Genomic DNA, 25,093 nt, shown 5'->3' with positions numbered 1-25,093 from the left:
CAGAACAGTCTCAGAGCAGTGAAAATTCTTAGAATTAAAGTTTCTACTTTTTTGGCTCCAAATTTAATGTTATATTTAATAGATATATTAAGAATATTATCACTGTGTTCATAACAATGTCAAATAATTGAGATAAAATGAATATTTCTCTTTTTATGGCACTAATTTCAGTAAAATAATCATATCTATAGCATATATATTAGTAAAGAACTTGGTTTAGGGTATAGATAAGGGTAATCAAATTTTACTTTATTACAGTTCTTGAATAGATGAGATTGAGAATATATTTAGGAAATCACTTTATAGATATTAAACTTAACAGTGATTTTTGTACTCCAGTTATAAATACATAGAAAACAGAGAACTACTACTCCATACTACTAAAAAGATTTATCTTTTTTTGCTGAAATCTACATTACATTTAACATATAGTTTTGTTCATCATTTCATCTACATATTTTTGTATTTAAAAAATGAAAATGAGAATTCATTTTGGGCATTCATCTTTCTTATTTTAAATAAAAATTTTACTATGTAATACATGCATGATATATACATTATATATTTGTGTATACATATATCTTCTATTTTTCAATAATTATTTTTGTTATTTTGTTTCTAATTTTTTAATAAATGTTTTTAAGATGTAAAAAAAAATAAATTTTTAAGCGATCCTGGCATATGAGTATATAAAACAAGTATACAAATTAAATATTTACTGATAATAAATCATATTTCTGCGATGTCCACATTGTTACCCGATCCCTTCTTGGATCGAGACCCACAGTTTAAGAAGCTTTGGACCAGATGACCTTTGTGTTTCCTTGCACCTCCAAAATCCTCTCTTTCCAGAATGCGCGTGGAGTTAATGAACGATTTTCTTTAGTTTTTTGCTCACAGTTGCAATTCTCCCTTGGCCGCTCTGACTTTTCCCGGGTTTCCCATTCCGCTCTCCCGCATGCGCACCACACACGCGGGCCCAGTTTCCAGCGGGTGGGCGGGGCTAGCGGCTGCTGGGGCCGAAGGAAGAGCCAAGAGAGCAAAGAAAGGAAGGAGGGGGGAAAGGGGAGGGGGCGGGACGTTCAGGCTCCGCCTCCCCCTGGTCACCTGGCTGCACCCCCGGCACTTGTGCGCGAGCTAGCGAGCGTGTAAGGCCATGGAAGACGAGGGTGTTGCGCGCGCGCGTCGAGGCAGCCCGGAGCCCCTCCAGCGTCTGGCCGCCCTCCGGGGCCTCCCGGGGCCTCGTCTGATGTTGCTGCCGCTGCTGCTGCTCTGCGGCCCGGTCCTGGGAGAACTGCGCGCCCCTCCGGAAAAGATCGGTAGGAGAGCCCGGCATGCCGACTGAGGGAGGAAAGGAGGAATGCATGCCCATCCCCCAGTCCCCCACCCGCGTTCTCGGCGCAGCCCCCTTTGGCACACCCTTTGCCCAGAGCAGGAAGAAGCAGGGCCCGCCCCGGGTTAGAGTGCTCCAGCTGCCAGAGGGGAAAAAAAGACTTTAGAGCCAGCCGGCCATGACCAGTCTTGCATGGGCTCGGAATACAGATGAGGAAACTGAGACCGCTTGCCTTCCAGCGATCCAGGCTAGTTAATAGCCGAGTCGGGACTAGTCCTGATTCTAGGGGTAGCGGCGGTAGAGAGGAAGGATCGTGGACGGGAGAGCCAGCAGATGGGCTCACTCCGGCCCTGCCAGTTGTACGATTTTAGGCGAATCTCTTAAGACTCCTGGGCCTCAGTGTTCCTTCTCTGTCTGATGAGCCAGATGGGCAGCTGCTATAAAGGTGATGGAGTGAGAGCAGTGGAGTGAGGGGCAGACGTTAATATCTCACTTTTTTATTTCTTTAATTTGCATCCGATTTGTGATTTCTTTGATATAGGAATCCCCTACCCGTGCTGAAAGGTTTCTTTCCACTGACATTCTGTTACTCCACCTGCAATGCTCTTTTCTACTTTACTGTGCTGGGGGCGGTCTGTATCGGATGTCGGTGCTGACAGCCAAGGATTAGGGGATCCTAGGGCTGGAGCTGGAAGAGACCTGAAGCCATCTAATCCAAGCTCATTCCTGGACCTCAGTTTCCTATTCTGTAAGGCAGCAGGGCATTTCCAGGGGATTTCTTGAAGTCCTGCTCAAAGTCCTAGACATTTATGTGCATCCCCACTTTCCAGAATGTGAACCAGACTTCTGTGGGTTCCTGAGTTGGGGAATATGAGAAGGGAGGGGAGTAGGTCCTAGATCACAAGCAAAGCTGCCTAGGTTTGTAGACTCTTTGAGCATCCTGAATTCGGAGCAGAGAGACTGCTTTGTGAGGATCTTTTCTGCAGTCAAACATGATACTATCTCAGGTTTATTCGATGCCATTCCTTGTTTCTTTGCAGGACTCTCTTGGAAGTAGGACATGCAAAAGTCTATTTGTCCATTTTACAGATAAGGATGAGCCAGAGGCAGAAGTTTTAGAGCTGGTATTAGAATCTCGATCTTCTGACTCCCAGTTGGACAGCTTCTCCCCCCCCCCCCCTCCCCAATTACTATAGTAGATTGCCTTTCTTCATGGCCCCAAACTCTAGCATTTGTAGTGAGCTCATGGGGTTGGAGTAGCACAAAGTAGGTCACTTGTTTTGTCTCTTGGACCTCAGAAGCCTTTTCCTCAGCCCTTTGGAGTAAACTGCCAGCCAGGAGCACAGATTGTTCTTTGGATACAGCTTGGATACTCCCGTGTATGGGTGATAGCTAAATAGATCTGGAGTAACACTTAAGTAATTATTTTGATACAGAAGAAAGTGAGCTGGGGACTATTTCTTCCTGGTTCTTGGTGGTAACAAGGCCTTCTAGAATCAGAGGTTTTAGGAGGGTGGGAGAGAGGTATTGGACTGCTGAAGATGAAATGAGAAGAGTAAGTGTGAAGTGGCATATTTCAATATTACTTTTTTTAAAATTAGATTTGTTCTTTTTTTTAGTATAGATAATTTAACCTACCAAAGCTGAGCCACACTTATCTGTTTATAGTAAAATTTATATTGTTTTAAGGGAGTAGCCTGATGCATATTAAAGTTAAATGATTTGTTTAAGGCCAGATAGGAAACATAGTATAGGGGGAATAGAGAGGCTTTATAGAGAGCCATTGAGTGAGAAAACCTCCAAGTCTCTATTCTGATAAGTAATCCCTAAATATACACACACAAAAAAAGTTCTTCTGGACACCAAGTGTTTTACTTTATGGAAAGTCTGATTAAATTTGTTGCCTAAAAGGCTTCTGCGCAGTTGGCTGGCCTTGCCCAGACTCTATTCTATTCAAACCTAAATCCTTAAGTTGCCTTAGATAAGTCTATTTTTGTCTTAGGTCACATTACCTTATTTGTTACCTCTCCAGTCTCTCTTGTGAAATGGTATCCTGTGGAGTCATTAACATATGTGTATCTGTATACTTCTGTAAAGTCCTTCAATATCTCATCATGTTGGAGTGTAACACGAGTTTTCCCTAAGAGCTATGTCAGCAAATTCTGTCAGAACCTACCAAGCTGGAAAAGCTTGACTACAAAGCTCAGTGATGGAGCTCCATGTCTGTATAGAATGTCTATTGTTTGAGCATCAGATTGGCCAAGACTAGAAAAAGTTATCATCAGAACATAATGTGTTATATTCTACCACACGTTCAAGGCCGTGCAGTCAGTGAAAGCCTTCTTTGCCAAAGTTGTATTCAGTACCAGATATTTCATTGTTTATTCTATTCTCATGGACTGATCTCAGGGAAAAGTTTGACAAGTGCATAAAAAACAATATTGTTGCTGAATCTACTAGTATTTGATTCTTATCAGTTGATACATCTCTGATTTTGTGTGAGGTGGAGCATTTTATTTAAAAGTCTCAGTTATTGTTCTTCCCCTATCCTTTTTGTCACAAGGTTTGAAAATTACACAATCCCTTCTCCCTTCTTCTGTACCTCTTAAGAATTTTACTCTCATGCATGAGAGTATGAGCCTCTCTGGCAAGTGAATATAACTTAGTACAAAATAAATCTCTATGGCCTGTGGTTGGGATTTTCTGTTATTAGAAATTATCTGTATCGCACATATTTAACTTATATCATATTTCTTGCTGGCTTGAGGAGGGAGGGAGAAAAATTTGGAACAAAGTTTTATAAAAATGAATGTTGAAAACTATCTGTCCATGTGTTTGGAAAAATCAAATACTATCAAAAAATTCAGAAAAAAAGAAATTATGTATATAAAGAGTAATATTTAAATTTTGTTTTAGTTAACAAGCATTTAATTTTTTTCCTTCCTATCTCTCCTTTGAGTTTTCCATTGGAAAAAGAAAAACAAAACATGTAAAAAATCATGCCTACTCAAACAAATTGGACATTTCTAGAAGTGTCATATTTTTCACATTTAGCCCATCACCTTTCTGTCAGGAGTAGGGTAGGGATGAGATTCATCATCACTGGTCATTTGGAATCAGGGTTGTCTGGAAAGATTGAGAACTGATACAAAATGAAATGAACAGAATCCAGAAGAACAATTTATATTATAAAAATTACAAACAATTTGAAAGATTTAAGAATTCTAATCAAAACAGTGGATAATCCTCTGAAACCTTCCCTTTTATTAAATTTATGGCCTAACATTGTTATATCTATATTCTATAATTTGTTTAGCCATTCCTCAACTAATAAGCAACCTTTTTATTTATTTCCAGTTCTTTGCTAGTGGGCAAAGGGCTGATATATGTATATTTGTGTACCTATGGTAAATATGTTCAAAATAGATATAATAAAATACATACAAAATAAACATAATAAGAGAGGAATTTTTCCTCTGTAATGAATAATATTAAAAAGTGTGCCAAGTTACACATTCCTACAAATACCATCTTCCTGAGTCTTTCTTACCTATCTGTAGTCTGGAATTCATAGGATCATTCATAGAGCTGGAAGAGATTTAAAAGAGTTTTGCCTTGGCCAACTCCCTTCGTTTTATAGATGAGGAAAATTAAAACTGAAAACTAAATGATTTGTTGAATATCATAGTAACAGAATCACATTTTAAACCCAAGAGCTACTGATTTTTTCATCTCCCTTCATGCTACTGGTTTTGTTGCCGATATCAATATCTACTTACCAGTGTCTGTTTCAAGTCTCTTTGCCACCATCTTTCCTGCCTTTTAATTCCAGTTAATAATAACTGAAATTTAAAAAAAAAATGAATAGTATTTAATTTTTCTAATTATATGTAAAGGTAGTTTTCAATGTTAATTTTTGTAAGATTTTGAGTTCCAAATTTTTATTGTCCTCCCTTCTTTACCTCCTCTTTCCCCAAGCCAGCAAGCAATCTGATATAATAATAACTGAAATGTTAATAACACTTTTAGTTTTATGAAGTGCTTTATCTCTCTCTTTACCTGTAATAACATGTGAGAGAAGTGATAGGAATATTCTCTAATACTTAGCCCAGTGCTCATGTCTTAATTACTTTATAAATATTTGCTTTATTTAATTTTTAAAGATGAGGAAAATGAAATTTATCCTAAGTGATTTGCCCAAGTTATACAGCTTGTAAACAATAAACCTGGACTTCACAACATAGTCTCCTGATCCCAGATTCACTGTAGTTGAGACTAGAAATGTCTCAACTACACCACCTAATGAAAACTCTTAGGGAGAATGTGTAGTACAGTAGGGAGAGAATCTACCCCAGCATTAGGAAGAGCTGGATTCAGATCCTGCCTCTAGCATATTCGGACTTCATGACATTTCCAAATCCCTTGATTTCTCAGGGTTTCCGATGGCTCTCTTTAAAACAATAAGTTGGAGAAGATTTGCTCATCCATGTTGGTAGAAGGAGTTTCCTCACATTGAAGAAACTTTATTTTAAAAAAATTAAATTGCATAAATATATAAAATTCCCTATAAAAATAAAATCACAAGTTTGGACAAAAACAGTAATAACAATACAAAACTTGAAAACAAAAAGATAAACTACCTGTTAACATTGGTTTCAGAAAGAAATGTAATTCTCTCATTTTTTTTTTTTTTTCCCTTTCAGCTGTTATTGGAGCTGGGATTGGTGGCACTTCAGCATCCTACTACCTACGGCAGAAATTTGGGAAAGATATGAAGATCCATGTATTTGAGAGAGGAAAGGTTGGAGGCCGCCTGGCTACTCTCAATGTTGAAGGGCAAGACTACGAGGCTGGGGGTTCTATCATCCATCCCCTCAATCTGCACATGAAGCGCTTTGTCAAGGAACTGGGTACATAGGGTTTTCTGTTCTTAGAGACAGGATGGTGTTGTCTGATGACCTATGGCTATTTTTAACTCATGGGACTGAAACTCTAACATTCTTGAGATTTTTCTATCTTTCTTTTTCTGTCAAAAGAAGTTAGTTGGGGAAAAAATTATTATATCATATTTTCCTTAACAATCCAAGGGAAACATCTTTGCTATTTCAAGTATGGTGATAGTAGGGAGAGTGTTCTGTTAATTTAAACCTGTTCTCCAAATGAATGAGAGCAGCCACAGGGAAATTGCTGTGGTGACTGTCGAGGATATGTTCATTAGCCACTGATTTTGCATCTTAAAATTATGATATTCTAAAATGGGAAATCCCCTTATTTTTCTGATGGGGAAGTGACAGAGAAGTAGAACAATCAGTACAAAGGCATGTAGCAGAGACACTTTTAGTGCCAGCCCACTCTGGACCCTGTATCTTGTGATTCCACATAGGGTTCCTTATAATAATAAAAACAACAGCAACAATAATAGTGGCATAATGAAATTATAAATATTATTTATATACGTGTGCAAATATATGAAATTATGTTTACTCATGATTACTTATATAATGATTATTAATAATTATAATAATTAATGATGATTAAGGAGTACATCTGTGATTTCATTGGCATAGAGGACTCCTAGATGAGGAACTACCAGTTAGCACTGTTGGTCACCAGCTTCTCTGTAACTAATTTATAGTGTTACATGGTTTTACAAATGACTTGAGAGGTTAAGAGACTTTCCTACAGTCAAATATTAGAGACAAGACTTGAACCCATGTTTTAAGGCTTTATGCAGCTTCTACAGAAACAAGAATAATTGCTAGCATTTTAATATAATTTTAAAATTTGCAAAATGCTTTATAATATTATCTTATTTGATCCTCCCAAGTTCTTTGTAAAGTAGTAGCTATTTTACCAATAAGGAAACTGAAGCAGAGAGATTTTTTTTTTAATGACTTGGATCACACAGCTAATAAATATCTGAGGTGGGATTTTAATCCAGGTCTTCTGAATTTTCTACCACACTTTTAGTCTTCCTATTTAAAGGTGAGGGGTGGGGTAGACAAAGCTTGGAATTGAGAGATCTGTCCAAGTAGTGAAGGGGATTTAGGGATACAGTGCAAGATGTTAGAGCTTTGTATTATCTTTGGTCTTCATTCAGTTATTCAAAGGGTTCATTTATGCAGATGTGTGTGTGTGTGTGTGTGTGTGTGTGTGTGTGTGTGTGTGTGTGGTGAAAAATGCTGTTAGTGACCTGCTGCCTTTAGACCTTGCCAAAGGTCATACAGTTAGTAAGAGATTTGAACCCAGGACTACTGCCTCCAGAACTGTTATTTTTACCTACCTCATGTTGCTTGGCTTAGAACTGAACAAAATAGCACACCACTAGGTAACCAAATATCAAATAGCAGATGTTCTAGTCAGGGAGTAGATGTACCTGTAAATTCAATTAAACATTGATAGGAAAAGTTTTCAGGAAATTTAGTGTCTTAGACCTACAATACTGGCTACATTTTGGGCAAATATTTATGACAGATTTAATGTTGAAATCTAAGAAAACATCAGTATAAATTATTCAAAAAAAATTTGCTAAGCTTTTGGCTTTTAGCAAATTGTTTTATTTCTTGGACTTTTCATTTCCTTTCTCTGGATATTAGCTAATAGTAATCAAGCATCACAATGTATCCATCTTGAAGCACCTTGGTGATCATCAAGCTTAATTAACCCTGTCCTGTTACCAATAAAGAAATTGAGACCTGCAAAAGTTATATGTTTTACCAAGGGCACCTACACAGGGGTTGGCAAAGCCAAGATTTTAGCCTCTGAGGATCCTTTTGCATATCCTGGTTCTGTGATTTGGTGGATCCTGCCACTGTCATAGAGCATCTGGAGTTTTTGTAGCTGGTTCTCAATGTTCCATATTAGGAAGAATACTGACCAAGTGGAGCATATCTGAGGAAGGTGACTAGTTCCAAGAAAAGCCCACCAGCCATAATATAGGAAAGAGAGCTTAAGTGACTTGAAAGTATTGAGCCTAGAGGAGATTTAAGGGGAACTTGTTAGCTTATCTTTTGTAAGATATTTATTCATCTTGAAAAGAGATTAGAATGAAACTCTGTGGCTCCAGAGGTCAGGATTGGGATTAATAAGCAGATATACTAGGGAATACTTGGTACTTGGGGCAGCTAGGTGGTATAGTGGGTAGAATGCTGGACCTGGAGCCAGGAAAACTTGAGTTCAAATGCAGCCTTAGATATCAGCTGTGTGACTTTGGGCAAGTCACTTAATCCTGTTTGTCTCAGTTTCCTTATCTGTAAAATGAGGTGAAGAAATGGCAATCTTTGCCAAGAAAACTGCAAATGGGGTCATAAAGAATTGGATGTGACTGAACAACAATAGCATCATTGTGGCCTATGTACATTGTCCTTTTGGTCCTACTTATTGTGTTCTACCGTCAATCCATGCAAATGTATTAAACTATTTTAAAGTGAAGTCCAAAGTGCAGCAAAATCACTGGCTTTCCCTCTCTCCATTTTTGCAGATCTCTCCACTGTTCAGAGTGTTGATGGCCTCATGGGTATTTATAATGGAGAGGATCTTGTATTTGAAGAGAGCAGTTGGTTCATCATTAACATGATTAAGCTTGTCTGGCATTATGGATTTCAGTTTCTCCGGATGCATATGTGGATAGAAGATATCTTAGACAAATTTATGAGGTAATTGTTTTATCATAAGAAATATTTCTTAATTTTATGGACTTCAGGAATTCTAGTTTCTGGATTTTGCTTCCCAGATTTCCTAGTGACTGCATAGGATTGTCATAAAAATTGTAGGGACTACTGGAGAGATTTTTTTCATTCACAAAGCAGAGGGGGATTGTTCCAATTGAAGAAATGTTCTCAGGGAATATGGCAACCTTAAAGCCAGGCTAGCAGAGGTAGAAAGAGTTCAGGCTTTTTCTGACTTGCCCATATTAAATGGTACCACCGTATTGAGATCAGTTAGCAGCCATAATAGCTTGAAGAGTTTTGTAACCCTTTAAAGTTTCCAAAACAAAAGTTTCCAAAATACTTTTTCACCACAACCGCTTAAGATAGGAAATGTAGTCATCAAAAATGTAGTTATTGGTACTCTCATTTTTTAAAGAAAAGTGAGATGATGACCCAAAACCACACATCCAGGATAAAATCTGGATTCAAGTTCAAGTCTCCTGACTTCCAGGTCAAATGCTCTTTCTGAAATGCTCGGATATCTCTTTATGGGTTTTATGTAATTAAGAATTTTTATTAAGATATGATAGTTATACACAACCTAATTTTCTTTCAAAACAAAACCTAATTTGGGATAAGATTAGGCTTAGGGATGGATGCTGGATACATGCATATTGGAATGGCTAATTTTGAACTTTGTGGAGAAAGAGGCCTGTGGATACAAGATGGTGGCAGAAGTAATAATTTATTACTATGATTGTCCTGCCAACTGAATAAACTAAGTGCCAAATTATCAAATTACATACCATGTAACATAACCCACTCCTTAGTTCAAGTGGGATAAACTTGCTGCTATTTCTTTAACCTGGTAAGTCTCATAGATTTCTCTTTTCCTCAAACCTTAATTTTTGGGAAATTTAGCTTTGTTCTTTCTTTGGAGTCCGTGAAGTCTCATTACAGGGGATTTTCTTTTGAAGTATCTTTTAGGGCCACTGAAATCATTAATTAGAAAGAGCAAAAATTTGTGAGTCAGTCATCAACCCAGAGACAAATTTCTCCTTTTAAAAGTCAGTAGTTAACTTGTTCCTACAAGCCCTGGAAGCTAGGCAGGAAGGGTTGGGCTGTTGTTCAGGTACCTTATCTCTGGGTGGTTTTTAGCAAGTAAGGAATTGCTTGTTTGAAAAGGGTCACCTCTCTTGGGCTGCTGTAGCAGTGAATGTTGTTTGTCCTTCACTCTTGAAGTACATCATAGAGGTGATGCCATGAGTTGTGAGTGAATTGGATTTAAGTGAGTTTGGGCTATGTAAAGTCATCTGCTTCACTTTCCCCTCCAGAGCCATATGGGTCCAGTGGCAAGATATAAATCAGGGTGACTGAATAAGCTTTAAATAAAAGCCAGCAACAGCAATAGATAAACATGTTTCAAGAGGAGTTTCAGAGTTTTGCAAATTGTGTTTTGATCTAATTCAGTTAAGCAGCACACATTTAGCTACTATATGTCACATAATTAATAGGAGTCTAAGGTTGGATTTGAACTCAGGTCTTCTTGTCTTGGGGGCCAGTGCTCCATCAACTTTACTGCCTAGCTGCCCCAAGATAATGTGTGTCTTATATGTACCTATTTGCATGTTGTTTCCTTCATTAGAATTTAACATTCTTGAAAGCAGGTACTATTTGCTTTTCTTTGAATACCTAGCATTTCATATGGTACTTAACATTAGTAAATGCTTAATTTTGTTGCTTAATTTGTTTTTTTTGTTTTTTTGATTCCAAGTGTGGTGTTTCTTTTTTTTTTTTTTTAAATAACTTTTTATTGATAGAATCCATGCCAGGGTAATTGCTTAATTTGTTGATAGGTTGAAAGGAACTGTATGATATTTTTATTATTAAAGCAATTCACACTATTCCCTGGAATATCTGGGGAAATCTCATATTAGGACACAGCTAGGGTTAGGAATTAACCCAAGCAAATCTGGGGCCAGTGGAGAAGCTAGGCACCTGATTCACCTGCATTTCATCTCATCATAATTCTTGCCAAACCTGAATATCATATAATTGCAAGATATTTTCTCCAGTTTCAGTTTCTTTGAGCCGAACAGAAACTTAAAGCTGTTCACATTGTTTTGAATGGAAATGGTGATAGTAGAAGAAGTGTTAGAAGATTTGCCCACAAAAGAATTCATTAGCATCCCCTTGAAACTGGCCTGGTTAATCTGTTTTCCTTCAGGATATCTTTTTGTCTCATTGATAGTCTGTAAGGGAGTATTTGTTCCCTTGATTTCATAAAGGGTGTGTGTGTGTGTGTGTGTGTGTGTGTGTGTGTGCGCGCATATAGGGGGAAGGGGGAAGAGAGAGGGAGAGAAACAGACAGATAGATACTGTTAAAGAAGTTAGAGAAGCACAGGGAGCTGTGTTCAAAATTAATTTATAGTCTTAGAATGTACCATGGAGCAGCTTCTGCCAACTTATTGATAAAGTCAGCAAGGAAGACTAGTGAATTACAGTTAGCATTGGGCTGACTCATTTTGTGGGAAAGTCTGGTGTTAGCTTACTGGTTTCCCAGGTCGTCCATAGGCTGGTTCACCCTTCTTCTCTTTCTTTCCTCCTCACTGTTATGCAATTTTCCACTACAAATTTTATTGGGCCTTTCACCTCTCTCAAACTATCCAAATCTCAATACCTACCTATTTCATGAAATTGTTCTTTGTTTCTTTCTTTCTTTCTTTCTTTTTCTATCTTTCTTTCTTTCTTCCTTCCTTTCGTTCTTTCTTTCTTTCTTCCTTCCTTTTTTCCTTCCTTCCTTCTTTTCCTTCTTTCTTTTTCTTTCTTTCTTCCTTCCTTCTTTTCCTTCTTTCTTCTTTTCTTTCTTCCTTCCTTCTTTTCCTTCTTTCTTTCTTCTTCTTTTCTTTCTTTCTTCCTTCCTTCTTTTCCTTCTTTCTTTCTTTCTTCTTTTCTTTCTTCCTTTCTTTCTTTTTTCTTTCTTCTTCCTTCCTTCCTTCCTTCCTTCCTTCCTTCCTTCCTTCCTTCCTTTTTCTCTCTCTCTTTTCTATTTCTTCTCTCTTTCCTTCCCTCCCTCTCTTCTGCCTTCCCTCTCTCTTTATTTCCCCTCCCTCTCTCCCTTTTTCCGTTCCTTCCTTCTTCCCTTCCTCTTTCTGATGAGGTGAAGTCTAGTTTTTGGGATTCCCGATGAGGGAACCAAAAATATGATGAGGTTTAGGTTTGGGGGTTTCCTTTCAGGGAACCAAACGACAAAGTCTAGATTTAGGGAACCAAAATGAGATTAGAGTTCCTTGTGGTCAGGGAGTTAAATGTTAAGGTCTAGTGGCAGGTTCAGAGCTCAGGGAACCAAATGGAGAGGTTTGGCTCCCCTGTGCCTCCTTGGGATTCAGCGCAAGGGTAGGGAGTTTTGGGGAACCCCCCTTCTGGCAGCGCAGAGATTCTCTATAAAGGAATTTGCAGACCCGAAAACCTAGATTAATAAAAGAGGTTTATTATAGAGATTGGGAAGTAAGGTTAGAAATCCTGACAGAGAGGCATAAAGTCTCGTTAGGGATATAGGTGAGGGTAAAGAGAGGGTAGCCCTGGAAAAGAATATTATTCCATTGGGCAGAGGCCTCCTTGGCATAGTGCAGCATGTTTAGAACCTCTGCAAAGAAATGAGTTTTTAATTGCCATTTTTATAAGGAGGTCTTTGGCTGCAAGTGAGGCCTGCTCACCCCACCCAATGAAACCTATGGGTGGAGTTGAATTGAATAGAAGATCTTTAATTGAATAGGGTTGGAATTCTTTTAGCTCAGGACTGAACCAACCCCATCTAGATAACAGAATGAAGCTGTTTGTTTCCCTTGTTGGGAGTGGGGGTGGGTTGAAGGAGATTTTCGAGTTTCGGGATCCCTTCTTCATTCCCTCCTCAAGCAGTCGCCTCCAAATGCATTTGGGATAAAAGGGCAAAGATTTCTTCAATAGCTGCTTCGAGCTGGCAAGGGTCATAGAGATTTTTTGGGGGGGTGGGGGGTGGGGTGGGGATTCATTCCAAGAAGTGAGGCGTGAGGTGTGAAAATGGCAGTAGGGTATCTAAGGGGTGTTTGTCCCAGTCAGTTATCCCATGTTCTCCTGGCTGAAGGGCAAGTTGAAAACCCAAAGCTTGAGGTCTAGAGAAAACAGATCTCAAGAGTAGATTAAAAGTGGAGTGTCATCCAGGGTTGAGATGATGACATTTGGGAATGGGGCTTTTGTAGGAAATGCATCACTTCTTTCCTTTCCTCCCTCTCTTCTTTCTTTTCTTTCTCCCTCCTTCCTTTCCTTCCTCCCTTTCTCTTCCTTCCTTTTTCTCTCCCTCCTTTCCTCCCTCCCTCTTTTCCTTGCTCCATTCTTCCCCCTCTCTCCCCCTTTATCTCTTCTTCCCTTTCCTTTCCCCTTTCCCTGTTCCCTTTCTCTTTCTCTTTCCTTTTCCCTTTCTTTCCCTTTCCCTTTCTCCTTTCTCCTTTCTCTTTTCTCCTTTTTCCTTTCTCCTTTCCTTTCCTTTCACTCTTCCTCTCTTTCTCTTCCTCTCTTTTCTCTACCCCTCTACCTCTCCCTCTTTTCTTTGCTGTGCCTCTTTATCTTTTTCCCTCTCTGCAGAGGACTATGAACTTGATTTTGGCAAGGGGAGCCTGAAACTTTCTGAAAACTCCTTCAAAGAGAAATTCTCCTTGAACCCTGCTTCTCTGTGAGACCTGCCCCAAGCAACCAAGATAAAGTGTTTATCTTGGTGGGACTAGTTGAAGTAATCTCATTTAGCTGGACATCTAGATTTCTATTGACCCCTATTGTTGGCTCAAAACCATTCCCAGTAAGTGATCTCATCTAGGTTTGGGGGCAGTGACACATTGAGGGAATCTCATTCAATTGAAACTTCTGTCTCAGATTTCCTTATAAAAATGACAACTTTGGGCTCAGTCCTTGCAGAGGACCTAGACAGAGAACCAAGAACGAGAGCATTTTCTGTTTTTCATGGACTTTGCTATGCATGGCATGGCAGCAACCTCTGCCTGCTGGAATGATATTCTCTTTCAGCGTTACCTTTTCTTTATCTTCACCTATTTCCCTAATGAGACTTTATATCTCTCTGTCAGGATTTCTCTGCTAGAAATTTTACTTCTCTGTTGGGACTTTGCCACTAAGGAATTGCAAAGGCTGACTTCCCAATGCCAGTAATAAACTTCTTTTTATCAATCTAGCTTTTCAGGTTCATAAATTCCTTTACGAAGGACCTCTGCACACCAGAAGGGGTTCCCACAACTCCCTGCCCTGTGCAGAATCCTAGAGAAATCTAGGGGAGCCAAACCTCTTCATTTGTTAATCTGAACCCCAAACCTGCCACTAACCTCATAATTTAACTCCCTAGGAATCCTAATCTCACCACTTTTGGAAACATTGAATGTATAGTGATTGTATTACCAAAAAAGGGTAGATATAGCCAGCAAGCAGTACATACCAGGGAATGAAACCCAGGAGAGGCCCTAGGGCTAGAAATATTCAACCGTCTATTGTTTTTGATTGCATAATACCATTTCTTTCTTCTTTATTCTATCTCTACTTATCTCTTCCTCACCTTCTCACATTGACAGCTTCTGAAGCCCCAGCTGTGGGGCCAGGAATTATTCTCTTTGGTGCTTAATGACTCTTTCCCCTCTTTTCAATAAAGGATTTACCGCTATCAGTCCCATGACTACTCTTTTAGTAGTGTGGAAGGCTTACTGCATGCCCTAGGAGGGGATGAATTCACTGGAATGCTCAACCGGACCATTCTCCAGTCCCTTCAGAAAGCAGGTTTCTCAGAGAAATTCCTCAATGAAATTGTTACTCCCGCCATGAGGGTCAATTATGGCCAGAGCACAAGCATCAATGGCTTTGTAGGTAAGTCAGCATATTCCGTCTGCTTTGGATCTACTCAAAGAAATGTGTTTTCTCAAAGAGTCGTGCTATGGTTGGAACAGCCTTGACCTCTTTGTACCATCTCTGTATTAGAATGACTCTTATTCCACAAAGTCCATGAAGAACAGAAGATGCTTTCTTTCTTGGCTCTCTGTTTAGAAAAAATCTAGCAAATATCTAATGGAAATAAAAATGAAACTCACATAAAATCAGTCTTCTCCTACTCTTAGTCATTAGATGAAGAACCATGAAAGATCTAAACATAACTTCATCCATTCCATTGCAGTTCTGAGCTGTGGAACAATGTTAACCAAAGTGGGGAAAGTGGATGGAGGGAAGCCTTCTTGCATGCCCCATCTGCCTATTTAAACACTTTTGTCTCCCTCTGACAGGTGCAGTGTCCTTGTCAGGTACAGATTCTGGACTGTGGTCTGTGGAAGGTGGAAATAAACGTGTTTGTGAAGAGCTCCTTCAGTTTTCCAGAGCTTTGCTTATCTCTGGCTCAGTCATGCACATAGAGGAGAAAGCAAGGATCACACAGACAGGTAAGCTTCTCTGCAAGTTTTTCAGTTTTTTTCCTCCTAAACTTTTCCAGAAGGTGATTATTTAGTGTTTGAGGGACAGAGGGAAGGTAGTCAGAGAAATCTTTCTTTTCCTTTCTACCCCCTCATCCCAAATTTACCATTTATGTGTTCATTTCAGTTTGACAGACATTGGTCAAGCACTTACTATATGCAGGACACTATGCTAGACACTCAATACAGAACCAGAATTTAAGCAGTCAGTCCCTACCCTAAAAGAATTTAGATTATATTTATGGTATAAAACCTGTACTCGAATAAGTAAATTCAAAACAATTTGAAAACACAAGAAATATTAACAGCTAGAGGCTGAAGGATGAGGTGGAATGACCTAAGGCATCAAAAAGGAAGTGGCTGCTAACCTGAGTGTTGAAGGAAGATAACCATTCTGAGAATAAGAGAAGTTGTTGAGTCTTTTCTGTTCTGTGACTTCATTTTTTTGTTTGTTTGCTTTTGTTTTTTGTTTTTTTTTTGGCAAAGGTACTGGAGTGGTTTGCCATTTCCTCCTCCAACCCATTTTATGGATGAGGAAACAGGTTTAACATTTAACAGGGTTAAATGATTTGCTCAGGATCATACAGCTGAGTAAGTGTCTTGAGGCTGGATTTGAATTCATGAAAATGAATCTTCTTGTGACTCAAGGGCCAGCATTCTATCCACTTTGCCATCCAGCTATGCTAGAGATGAAGAGGCAGGTATATTTTAGCTGTGGGGGGACACTTTGGGCAAGTGCCCATAAAGGGGAGTTGAACTGTCAGTTTTAGGCCATAGTTCCTGGGCTGATATGACTAAAACAGAGAGAATGTAAAGGTGAATTTATGAAAAAATTATCCTGCTTACTATTGAAAAGCCCTATTTTCCCAATCACAAAAATTCTTAAAATTGATAATTTTCCTTGAAAGCTTTTCCCTCTCCCTCACTACCCTCATCCATTTCTAACCTATTGAGAAGTCTTATTGAGTTTATTTCTGCATCTTTTTCATAAACAGTTATTTCCATGTATACCCCCCTTATTTAGGCCTTCAGAATTTCTTGGCTCACCTATAATAATTTGTTAATTCACCCTCTTCAATTCACCCTCCAGATAGCTCCCAAAATTCTCTTTCTATGGCACATGTTTGACCTTATCATCATATCAGATAAATTCAAAACTAGATAACCTTTAAGATGTTACTTATTCAGTGATTATTTTGAATTTAGCACTGTGATAAGTTTTGTAGATTCATGGACAAAGATAGTTCCTGCCTAGGGAATTTACATTCTAATAGGAGACTACACTTTGATAGTAAATTAGAAATGGGGGAAGGATGTTTTGGTTTTGATTGTCACACATAAGGCAAATAGAGCCAGAGGGGGAAGTAGATTAACATACTTTTCCATTGGAAATAGTGATTTGATTTAGTTCCAGATAAAAAGATGATGATGATGGTTGAAGAGTAAAGTAAAGCATAATTGGAGATGGGCCTACGCATAACTGGGTGACTGAAATAAAAATGAAATGAGGATGAAAATGTAGGTTGGAACAGATTATAGTGGGCCTTAAATATGAGACTAAGGTATAAGGTATTTATGTATTTTTTTCTCTAAAGGTAATAGAGAACCTCTAAAGATTCTTCTTAAAAATATTTTTATTATAATAATAATTGTCAATAAAAAACAAGTGCTATAATAAACATTCAAAGTAAAATAAAGATTAGAACATTTTATTTAAAAACTCCTTAAAAGGCAGAACTAAATGAATTATAAACAAAAAAGTTTTTGTCGTATGTCTCCTTGTTTGATCTGAAATTCTGTAAGTTATGCTTTTGCTTTCTTTTTAAAAAATATAATTGGCTTGTGTGTACGCAGTTCTGGATCCTGCCATTCTTCTCTGATTTGTGGAATTCTTTTAAAATTAACTTGTATGATTCAGATGTAATGTTTTTATGGCACTATAATATTTTGTTAGATTAGTAAACCATAATTATTCAGCCACTCATCAATTGTACATATAGATTGCTTTAGCTTTTGTTGTTGTTAATGTTATAATTTTAGTAGATAATAAGGTAACATCTCAAAGGTTGTCTTGATTTGAATGTTTCTGATTGTTAGAGTGATATGGTCAAGCATGTGCCTTAGGAAGAGAATATGGGGAGCTATCTGGAAGGTGAATTGAAGAAAACTATTTAACAAATTATTATAATAAGTGAGGCAAGAAATTCTGAGAGCCTGAACTAAGTGGAATGTACATGGAGATAATAGTATTGATGAAAGAGATACAGAAGTAGACTCAAGACTTGTCAGTAGGTTGGATATGAATGAGAGTGGTGAGGGAAAAATCTTCAAGATGATAATCAGGTTAAGAATTTTCATAATTGGGGGAATGAGGCTCCTTAAAGATGAGCAGAATTTTTGGTTTGTAAAAGTTGAGAGAGGGAGATGAAACAGCTAGTAGGGAATTGAAAATATGGGACTGAATTTCAAAAGTGATTGGAGCTGAGATGATTGAAAATATGGAAGCCATGAGTTCAGTAATGTAAACAATATAAAGTTACAAAAGAAGAGGAACCAGGACAGTCTTAGAGCAAGTTAAGTTTAGGGGGCAGAAGCTAAATGATGAACCAATAAAGAATGACTGAAAAAAGAGCATGGAGAAGGAGAACCAGGGGAGAGTAGTATTACTAAAGTCAGGGGAGATGAGAATGTCAATAGTGTCAGGAAATAAGAAAGGTTAAAGAGGATATGGACTGGAAGAAGTTCACTAGATTTTCATAAGGAATCTTGGAGAAAACAGTTTGGTAGAGTTGTATGGTTGGAAGCCATATTGGTAGAACTTGTATAAGATAATGAACTCTGGGGATGGTAGTGTCAAGTGTAGGTTTTTCAAGGATGGAGACTCCCTGGTTAGATTTTAAAGCATCATTAATGGAGGGGGTAGATAAGGAGAGATTGAAAATGAGACACACAGAGAGATTTGTAGGGCAAACTTGCCAAAAATAGTAGGGAATTGAGATCATGTACACAGATGGCTGGATTGGCATTGATAAGGAACAAAGCCAGTTCTTCCTGGTTGACGAGAGCAAAGTTGCAGAGGATAAGTAAAGATTTAGATGAATTTGAAGATTTTGAGTAAGGGAGATGAAACTCATGATGAATAGCTTAATTTTCTCAATAATGTGAAAAGGCAAGATCACAGAATTCAAATTGGAAGGGACCTCAGAGACATCTAATCTAACCCATATGTGAACAATGGTCCTACAATCTTCACTTGACTTATATAGCATGAAAAATTTATTATCTGGAGCAGCCTACTCCATTTTTGAATCAATCTTAATTGTTAGGACAGCTGGGTAGCACAGTGATAGAGCACCAGGCCTGGAGTCAAGAAGACATCTTCTTGAGTTCAAATCTGACCTCAGACACTTATTTATTAACTGTGTGAGCATAGGCAAGTCACTCAACTCCATTCACCTCAGTTCCTCATCTGTAAAATGAACTGGAGAAGAAAATGGCAAACCACTGCAGTATCTTTGCCAAGAAAACTCCAAAAGAGGTCACAAAGAGTTGGACGCGATTGAAAAGAGATTCAACAACAATTGTTAGGAAGTTTTTTCTTATACCCTGCTGAAATCTGCACATTTTGACTTCCATATATTGTTCTTAGTTTTGGCCTCTGAGATAACCTCTGACATCAACAAGTCTGATGTTTCTTTTACAAGATGGTGCTTCAAATATTTTAAGTCCTCTTTCTTGTCCTGACTCCCTCTCCCTTTACACTTCCAGTCACTGATCCCATAATTCTTGTTCTATAAGTCTTCTTTTTTCATCATTTCCAGTTCCATTTATCCTGATCCCAATATGACATTAACTTTATCACCATCGTGGTCCTTTTTATCTGGATATTCTTCAATTTCTCATGAATGTGTTTTTTTTAAATGTGCCCAGAACAGATGTAGTACTTCAAATGTGATCTGATCAGAACAGAGTATAATGGGGCTATCACTTGCTTAATCCTGCCACTATGACTTTTTTTTTTAATTATTTTTTTTTTTGCTGAGGCAATTGGGGTTAAGTGACTTGCCCAGGGTCACACAACCAGGAAGTGTTAAGTTTCTGAGATCAGATTTGAAATCAGGTCCTCCTAATTTCAGGGCTGATGCTCTATTCACTGCACTACCTAGCTGCTCCTACCATTGTGACTTTTAATAAATACTGAGTTCTCCTTAGCTTTTTGAAATATTCTATCCCATATTGAGTTTATAGTTCGCCAACATCCTCAGATCTTTTTTAGAAGAATAGTTATATTTGGTTGATTTCCCCATCTTAATGCTTGATTAAAAAAAAAAAAACACATTTAAAATTATTAATATTTATCCCCTAAATTTTTTAACTTTAAATTTATTAGAGCCAACCTCTAGATTATATATAGCCTGTTGGGAACTTTTGGATCCTGACTTTGTCAGCCCATGTATTATTTATCCCTCCTGGATTTGTGTTATTTGAAAGTCTTGTAAGGTAACTATAACAAGATTCCCTTATCTCTGTTTTCTTGATTTTGTCAAACCAAAAGTTTTTTTAATTTTATGGAATCAGAATTATATATTTTAACTTTTTTGATAATCTCTTATCCTTTGGTTAGGAAAGCTTTCTTTAGCCATTGCCAGCAAAGATACCTGATCATCAGATTTCTTCTTTTTTTTTTTTTTTAATTTTATTTTATAATAACTATATTGACAGAATCCATGCCAGGGTAATTTTTTTTACAACATTATCCCTTGCACTCGCTTCTGTTCTGATTTTTCCCCTCCCTCCCTCCACCCCTCCCCTAGATGGCAAGCAGTCCTATATATGTTAGATATGTTGCAGTATATCCCAGATACAATATATGTTTGCAGAACCGAACAGTTCTCTTGTTGCACAGGGAGAATTGGATTCTGATTTTCTTCATGGTATGACTTTATACTCTGTTCCAACTTATCCCAAGTTGGCAGGAAAGAAGGCATATTCATAAAGTTACCCCATAAGTGGAACGTTCCCATGTATTGCAGGCCTTCCACAGGCCTTATGCATCAGAAGGCTCTGGATCTGATATTTCTGAGTTCTAATGGCAACTCTAATGTTTATATCCCTACAGGCAAGAATAAACAAACATAAATTCATTGACATCTCTGTAAGTTCATTCCAAGATGACAAAGAATAAAGTACATGTAAAATAATTTGCATGTGGTTAGTGCTAGAATTTAGTGGTTCCAGGGCCTGTTAGCATGAATCTAACAATGTCTACTCAGAGGCTTGAAATCCTTGGTCATTGTGAAATTCTTAGTGAGTGCTCTCCGATGTTCAAGTGAATTCATCATTTATTGGTTGTCTACTTAGTATGCAGATAATAAGTACATACTTTATACAAACTATTTATACAGAACTTGGAAGAATAAGAAATTTAAGGTATGGTTCTTACTTCCATGAAACTCACAGTCTCAAAGAAGCATAATGATAAATTCATTGTGATCCTCAGAATTCCATAAAAGACAGCAAGGGAGAAGTGTATTGTGCGCTGGGAAGTATGAAGAGGTGGAGGAGCGGAGGGGGGAAGGCATTTCAGATCATCTCATTTAGTGCCCTCGTTTTACATATGAAAAAAGCAGACTAGAAAGACTTAGTGAGTTGGTCAGTTCACACTATGATGTGTCTGAGGCAAGATTTGAACTTAGGTCCTTGCCTTCCAGTCAAGAACTCTGAGGACACATTCTTGAGAAAAACATTGAGAAATGCATGGTGAGGTTAAAGGGGAAATAATCACGAAGGAATGTAGAGAAATAGTGGAAAGTGGTGTTGATTACACCTATGTAATCATAAATGTATTAATATATAAGAAGATGTTATTTTTATTCCTGCAATATGATGTTATCCTCCAAAGTAAAAGTGCCGTTATAGAAAATTTTCATGAAAATGTGATTTTTCCCTACAGGAGGACCAAAGAAGGCATATGAAGTCACCTACAAAACAGATTCAGGGATAAATAAAGACCTCTACGACATTGTCTTGGTGGCTACTCCATTGAACCGCAAAATGTCCAATATCACTTTTCTAAACTTTGATCCACCCATCCCAGAATTTCATCAATACTACCATCACTTGGTGACCACTTTTGTTCATGGGAGACTAAATGCATCTTTCTTTGGCTTAATGGCAACTGATAGCTTGCATCTTACTGACATTTTAACCACTGATAATCCAAATCTGTTTATTAACAGCATCTCAGCAGTGTCCTCTGTAAAAAGAGAGGCTGACCTTCAATCTAAGCCAGCAACTGGTTCAACTGTTTGGAAAATATTTTCCTCAGAATCTCTTACCAAGGAGCAGCTTAATTTGCTATTTGCATCTCATGATTCTGTTCAGGAGAAGGAATGGCTTGCATACCCTCACTATAAGCCTCCAGAGAAGTGCCCTCCCATCATACTCCATGATCGGATATACTATCTCAATGGCATAGAGTGGGCGGCAAGTGCAATGGAAATGAGTGCCATTGCAGCCCATAATGCAGCGCTCCTTGCCTACCACCGTTGGTATGGGAACACAGAGATGATTGACCAAGAAGGATTGTATGAGAAACTCAAAACAGAGCTTTGAAGTGTCACCAACTTCCTTTTCTTCATCCTTCCTCCCATACTCCCCAATGAAATCCCAAGATGACAAGAAAGGGTTGAGTCCCTCCGAGCCAGGGATGATGGCATTGGATTAGATATAGTTGATTTGTTATTATCCTTACTTGAACGAAAGTAAATCAGTGGTGGGTTTGAAGGAGGTAAAGGGTTCAGTCAAGGATGAACATATAATTATTGCCTGTAATTCTGTCTTTAACATTGCTGTGTGAATCTTTGAGGACCTTTTTCAGTTAAGGCTGAAACTAGGTGCAAAAGTAAGGAATTTGATAGAACAGTTGTGTTTATCAATTAATTTGAAAATTTTCCCAACTTTGGAATAGTCTTCATTGGTTTTGTGGAAATTGTTGTGGAGAGAGCACTGGAGTTGGAGGTAAGAGTTACTCGTTTGTGTGACATTGGGCATGAGGCTCTTTTTGAGCCTTAATTTTTCCTCATCTGGGAAATGAAAGGACTGGGAAAATAATCTCTATAAAGTCCTTTCCTTCCTAGCTCTGAGACATAATTTAGTACCTGAAGGCTATCAGTAATGGGATAAACTTATTTTCTTTTTCAATACTATATACCTTCTCCCTCTTCATTGTAACTATACCATTGCCAAATATCTCTTCTCCTCTTTGAAAGCCAAATTCTCAATTCTGTTGCTCTATTTGTGGTTTTCATTTCTTTTTTTATTTTTATTTTTTAAAGGATACGGCTCAGGTACTTATTAATAATATAGCCTCAAAGATATTAAGACAGAAGTCAATAGAATTCAACTTTGAAGGAAAACCAGTATTGAGTATTATTTGTCATTTGATGAGTCAGGAAATTTTTCTGTACTTAGGTCCACTTCTAAAGTTTGACTTAACCACTATTTCCCTTTAGTGTTAATATTCAGTAGATTATATTTTACAAGTCCATTTTAAGAATGAGAAAAGTGTATGCTTTTAAAACTTTGTTCTTGCCTTTGTATTTTTTTAATTAGGTAGCTATATACGGAATTTTTAAAAGTTCTACCCCAGTGAATACTATTGAAAAATTTCATTTCTACATCTAAAACATTAGAACCAACTTTCTATTTGAAGGATTTGAGTTAAGGCTGGAAGTAGCCTTACCACATCTCAGTCAGACCAGATTGAAGCATATTGTAGAAGACAGAATATTGGACTTGGCATAAGACCAGGATTTGAATCCTGCCTCAGATAATTACTGAGTGTGTCAATCCTTAGGAACCTATGTAACCTTTCAGGGCTTGAGTTTATTTATAAAGATGGTGGAGTTGTACTCCACACCTTAAGATACTCTTCAGCTTTTAATCCCTAGCAAAAGTGTATTTTTTTAATAGCTTTGGGGTAACCCAGAGGAGTTGCTACAGCCTTCAAATCTCTGACCACAGTGGGCAAAACAGATCAAAATTAGCCAACGGGTGATAATACCCATAGTAGGCTAGTATGTACTTGGAGAAAAATAGATGGCAAATAGCTTGCCCTGTGTCTATATAAAATCTTGTTATAATGGAACTCCAAAAAATAGTAAAGAAAAACAAATTACAAAATGCACATTGAGATTCATGTGAAAAAGATATTCCATGCTAAGTTTTTCCAGAATTCCTTTAATCCATTAGGGGTTTGAGAAGGGGAAAGAGAACATTGGGAATTGATATAATTTGAGAGAATTGTCACTTAGAAGAATGGGAAATTCAAATAGAGCCAATTCCCAATTTGCCTACTGTCAGAGAAGATCAGGTACTTAATTAGAATTAGTTATATGAATGATAACTAGCAAAAACTTAGGTTATATACAAAAAAACAGATTCGAATTACTGCTTTATTACATTAGGACATTTTTATCAACAAAGCACTGAGAACTCTCCAAAGAGTTGTGGAAATCAATCCTACCACAGAAGTCAAATTAATTAATTTTGCCTTTCATAACTATGTATACTGAGCTGTAATTAGTGGGTCATTATTTAATATTGTATTTGTAAAGCCCTAGAGATAGATGGTTGACATTCTTTAGTGGCAAATATTGAGCTTTTACCTAATGTGGTTGTTAAAGGGTGCTGTATCTGCTTTTATCATTCATAGGCTAATTATTAAAATCAAGAAATGGTTTAAAAACCATTGTTTCTTCTTTTATAGATTCTTCCAGATGATGGCTATAGAGCATAACATCCCATGTATATATGCTAAAGATTGACTGATGAGTAATATAACAAGATTTGAGTAAAAAAAAATCATGTTTGTCATTAACACTGCTTTTAGCTGTTTTTTTCTTTGAAAAAACATACCAATTATATATTTAAGTACCAGTAGTTTTTGCTGTCACTGTTAATAAAGTTAGGACAGAGAAGCAAGTTATCAGTAGAACTCTTCTTGCTCTTGATGTAGTGGATCTTCAGTATGTGTTTCTAGAGGGTTATTTTGTGAAGTGTCACCAATGTTCAGAGGGTTTATAGCAAAACAGAACTATTCTTGGCTAAAAGATTTGTGGACTGATTCTTTTTTCATGGTGAGTCTCCTTCTGGATAAGTTGGGGGGGGGGGGGGGAATGTGGATAATTTATCTTAAGTATCCTGATCCCAGAACAAGTTTTATCCTATTTGATTGTTCTGCTTCTTACTACACTGTTAAAAAGATAGGCCTAGGCCATGTCACTTTAATTCTAACTCAGGGGCCTAAATATTACAACCTATATATGAATCCTAGTCTGAGCTTTTAGAGGAAGAAATACTATACCCTGCTCTTCTCCTTTTCCCTTCCCCAATAGTCCACCAAAAAAACCCTAACCCTATAAATGATTTCCTGTGGAGTTTTCATCTAATTAAAGCCTGGTTAAGGATTTATCCTCATTACCCCCCCCCCCCTTTTTTTTTTCTTGCTCACAGTGAACTGAAAATAAACAAATATGCCATTCTGTCCAGTGTCTTTATTTTACCTGTAGAAATGTAAATAGAATACAAAAGCCAAAATGGCTGTAGTATTTATGCTC

General features: G+C 37.6%; 1 protein-coding gene across 1 annotated transcript; it reads left to right on the top strand.

Annotated features, from left to right (window-relative positions):
* The first annotated feature begins 677 nt into the window (after positions 1–677).
* PCYOX1 (prenylcysteine oxidase 1) lies at positions 678–25,018 on the top strand. Its single transcript, XM_051975467.1, has 6 exons — positions 678–1,319; positions 6,037–6,243; positions 8,814–8,988; positions 14,669–14,880; positions 15,291–15,443; positions 21,427–25,018. The coding sequence occupies exons 1-6, from the start codon at positions 1,157–1,159 to the stop codon at positions 22,086–22,088; spliced, it is 1,572 nt and encodes a 523-aa protein (XP_051831427.1). The 5' UTR covers positions 678–1,156; the 3' UTR covers positions 22,089–25,018.
* The last annotated feature ends 75 nt before the right edge of the window (positions 25,019–25,093 follow it).

This window comes from Antechinus flavipes, chromosome 2, assembly GCF_016432865.1.
Source record: "Antechinus flavipes isolate AdamAnt ecotype Samford, QLD, Australia chromosome 2, AdamAnt_v2, whole genome shotgun sequence".
NCBI lineage: Eukaryota > Metazoa > Chordata > Mammalia > Dasyuromorphia > Dasyuridae > Antechinus > Antechinus flavipes.
The sequence above is the reverse complement of the archived record's forward strand: the minus strand, read 5'-3'. Positions and strand labels throughout refer to the sequence as shown.

Excerpts from the sequence above, each read along its gene's own strand:
- PCYOX1 (XM_051975467.1), top strand. The coding sequence starts at position 1,157 with ATGGAAGACGAGGGTGTTGCGCGCGCGCGTCGAGGCAGCCCGGAGCCC. Across the intron at positions 6,244-8,813 it reads GCGCTTTGTCAAGGAACTGG|ATCTCTCCACTGTTCAGAGT; the intron begins GTACATAGGGTT and ends CCATTTTTGCAG. Across the intron at positions 8,989-14,668 it reads ATCTTAGACAAATTTATGAG|GATTTACCGCTATCAGTCCC; the intron begins GTAATTGTTTTA and ends TTTTCAATAAAG.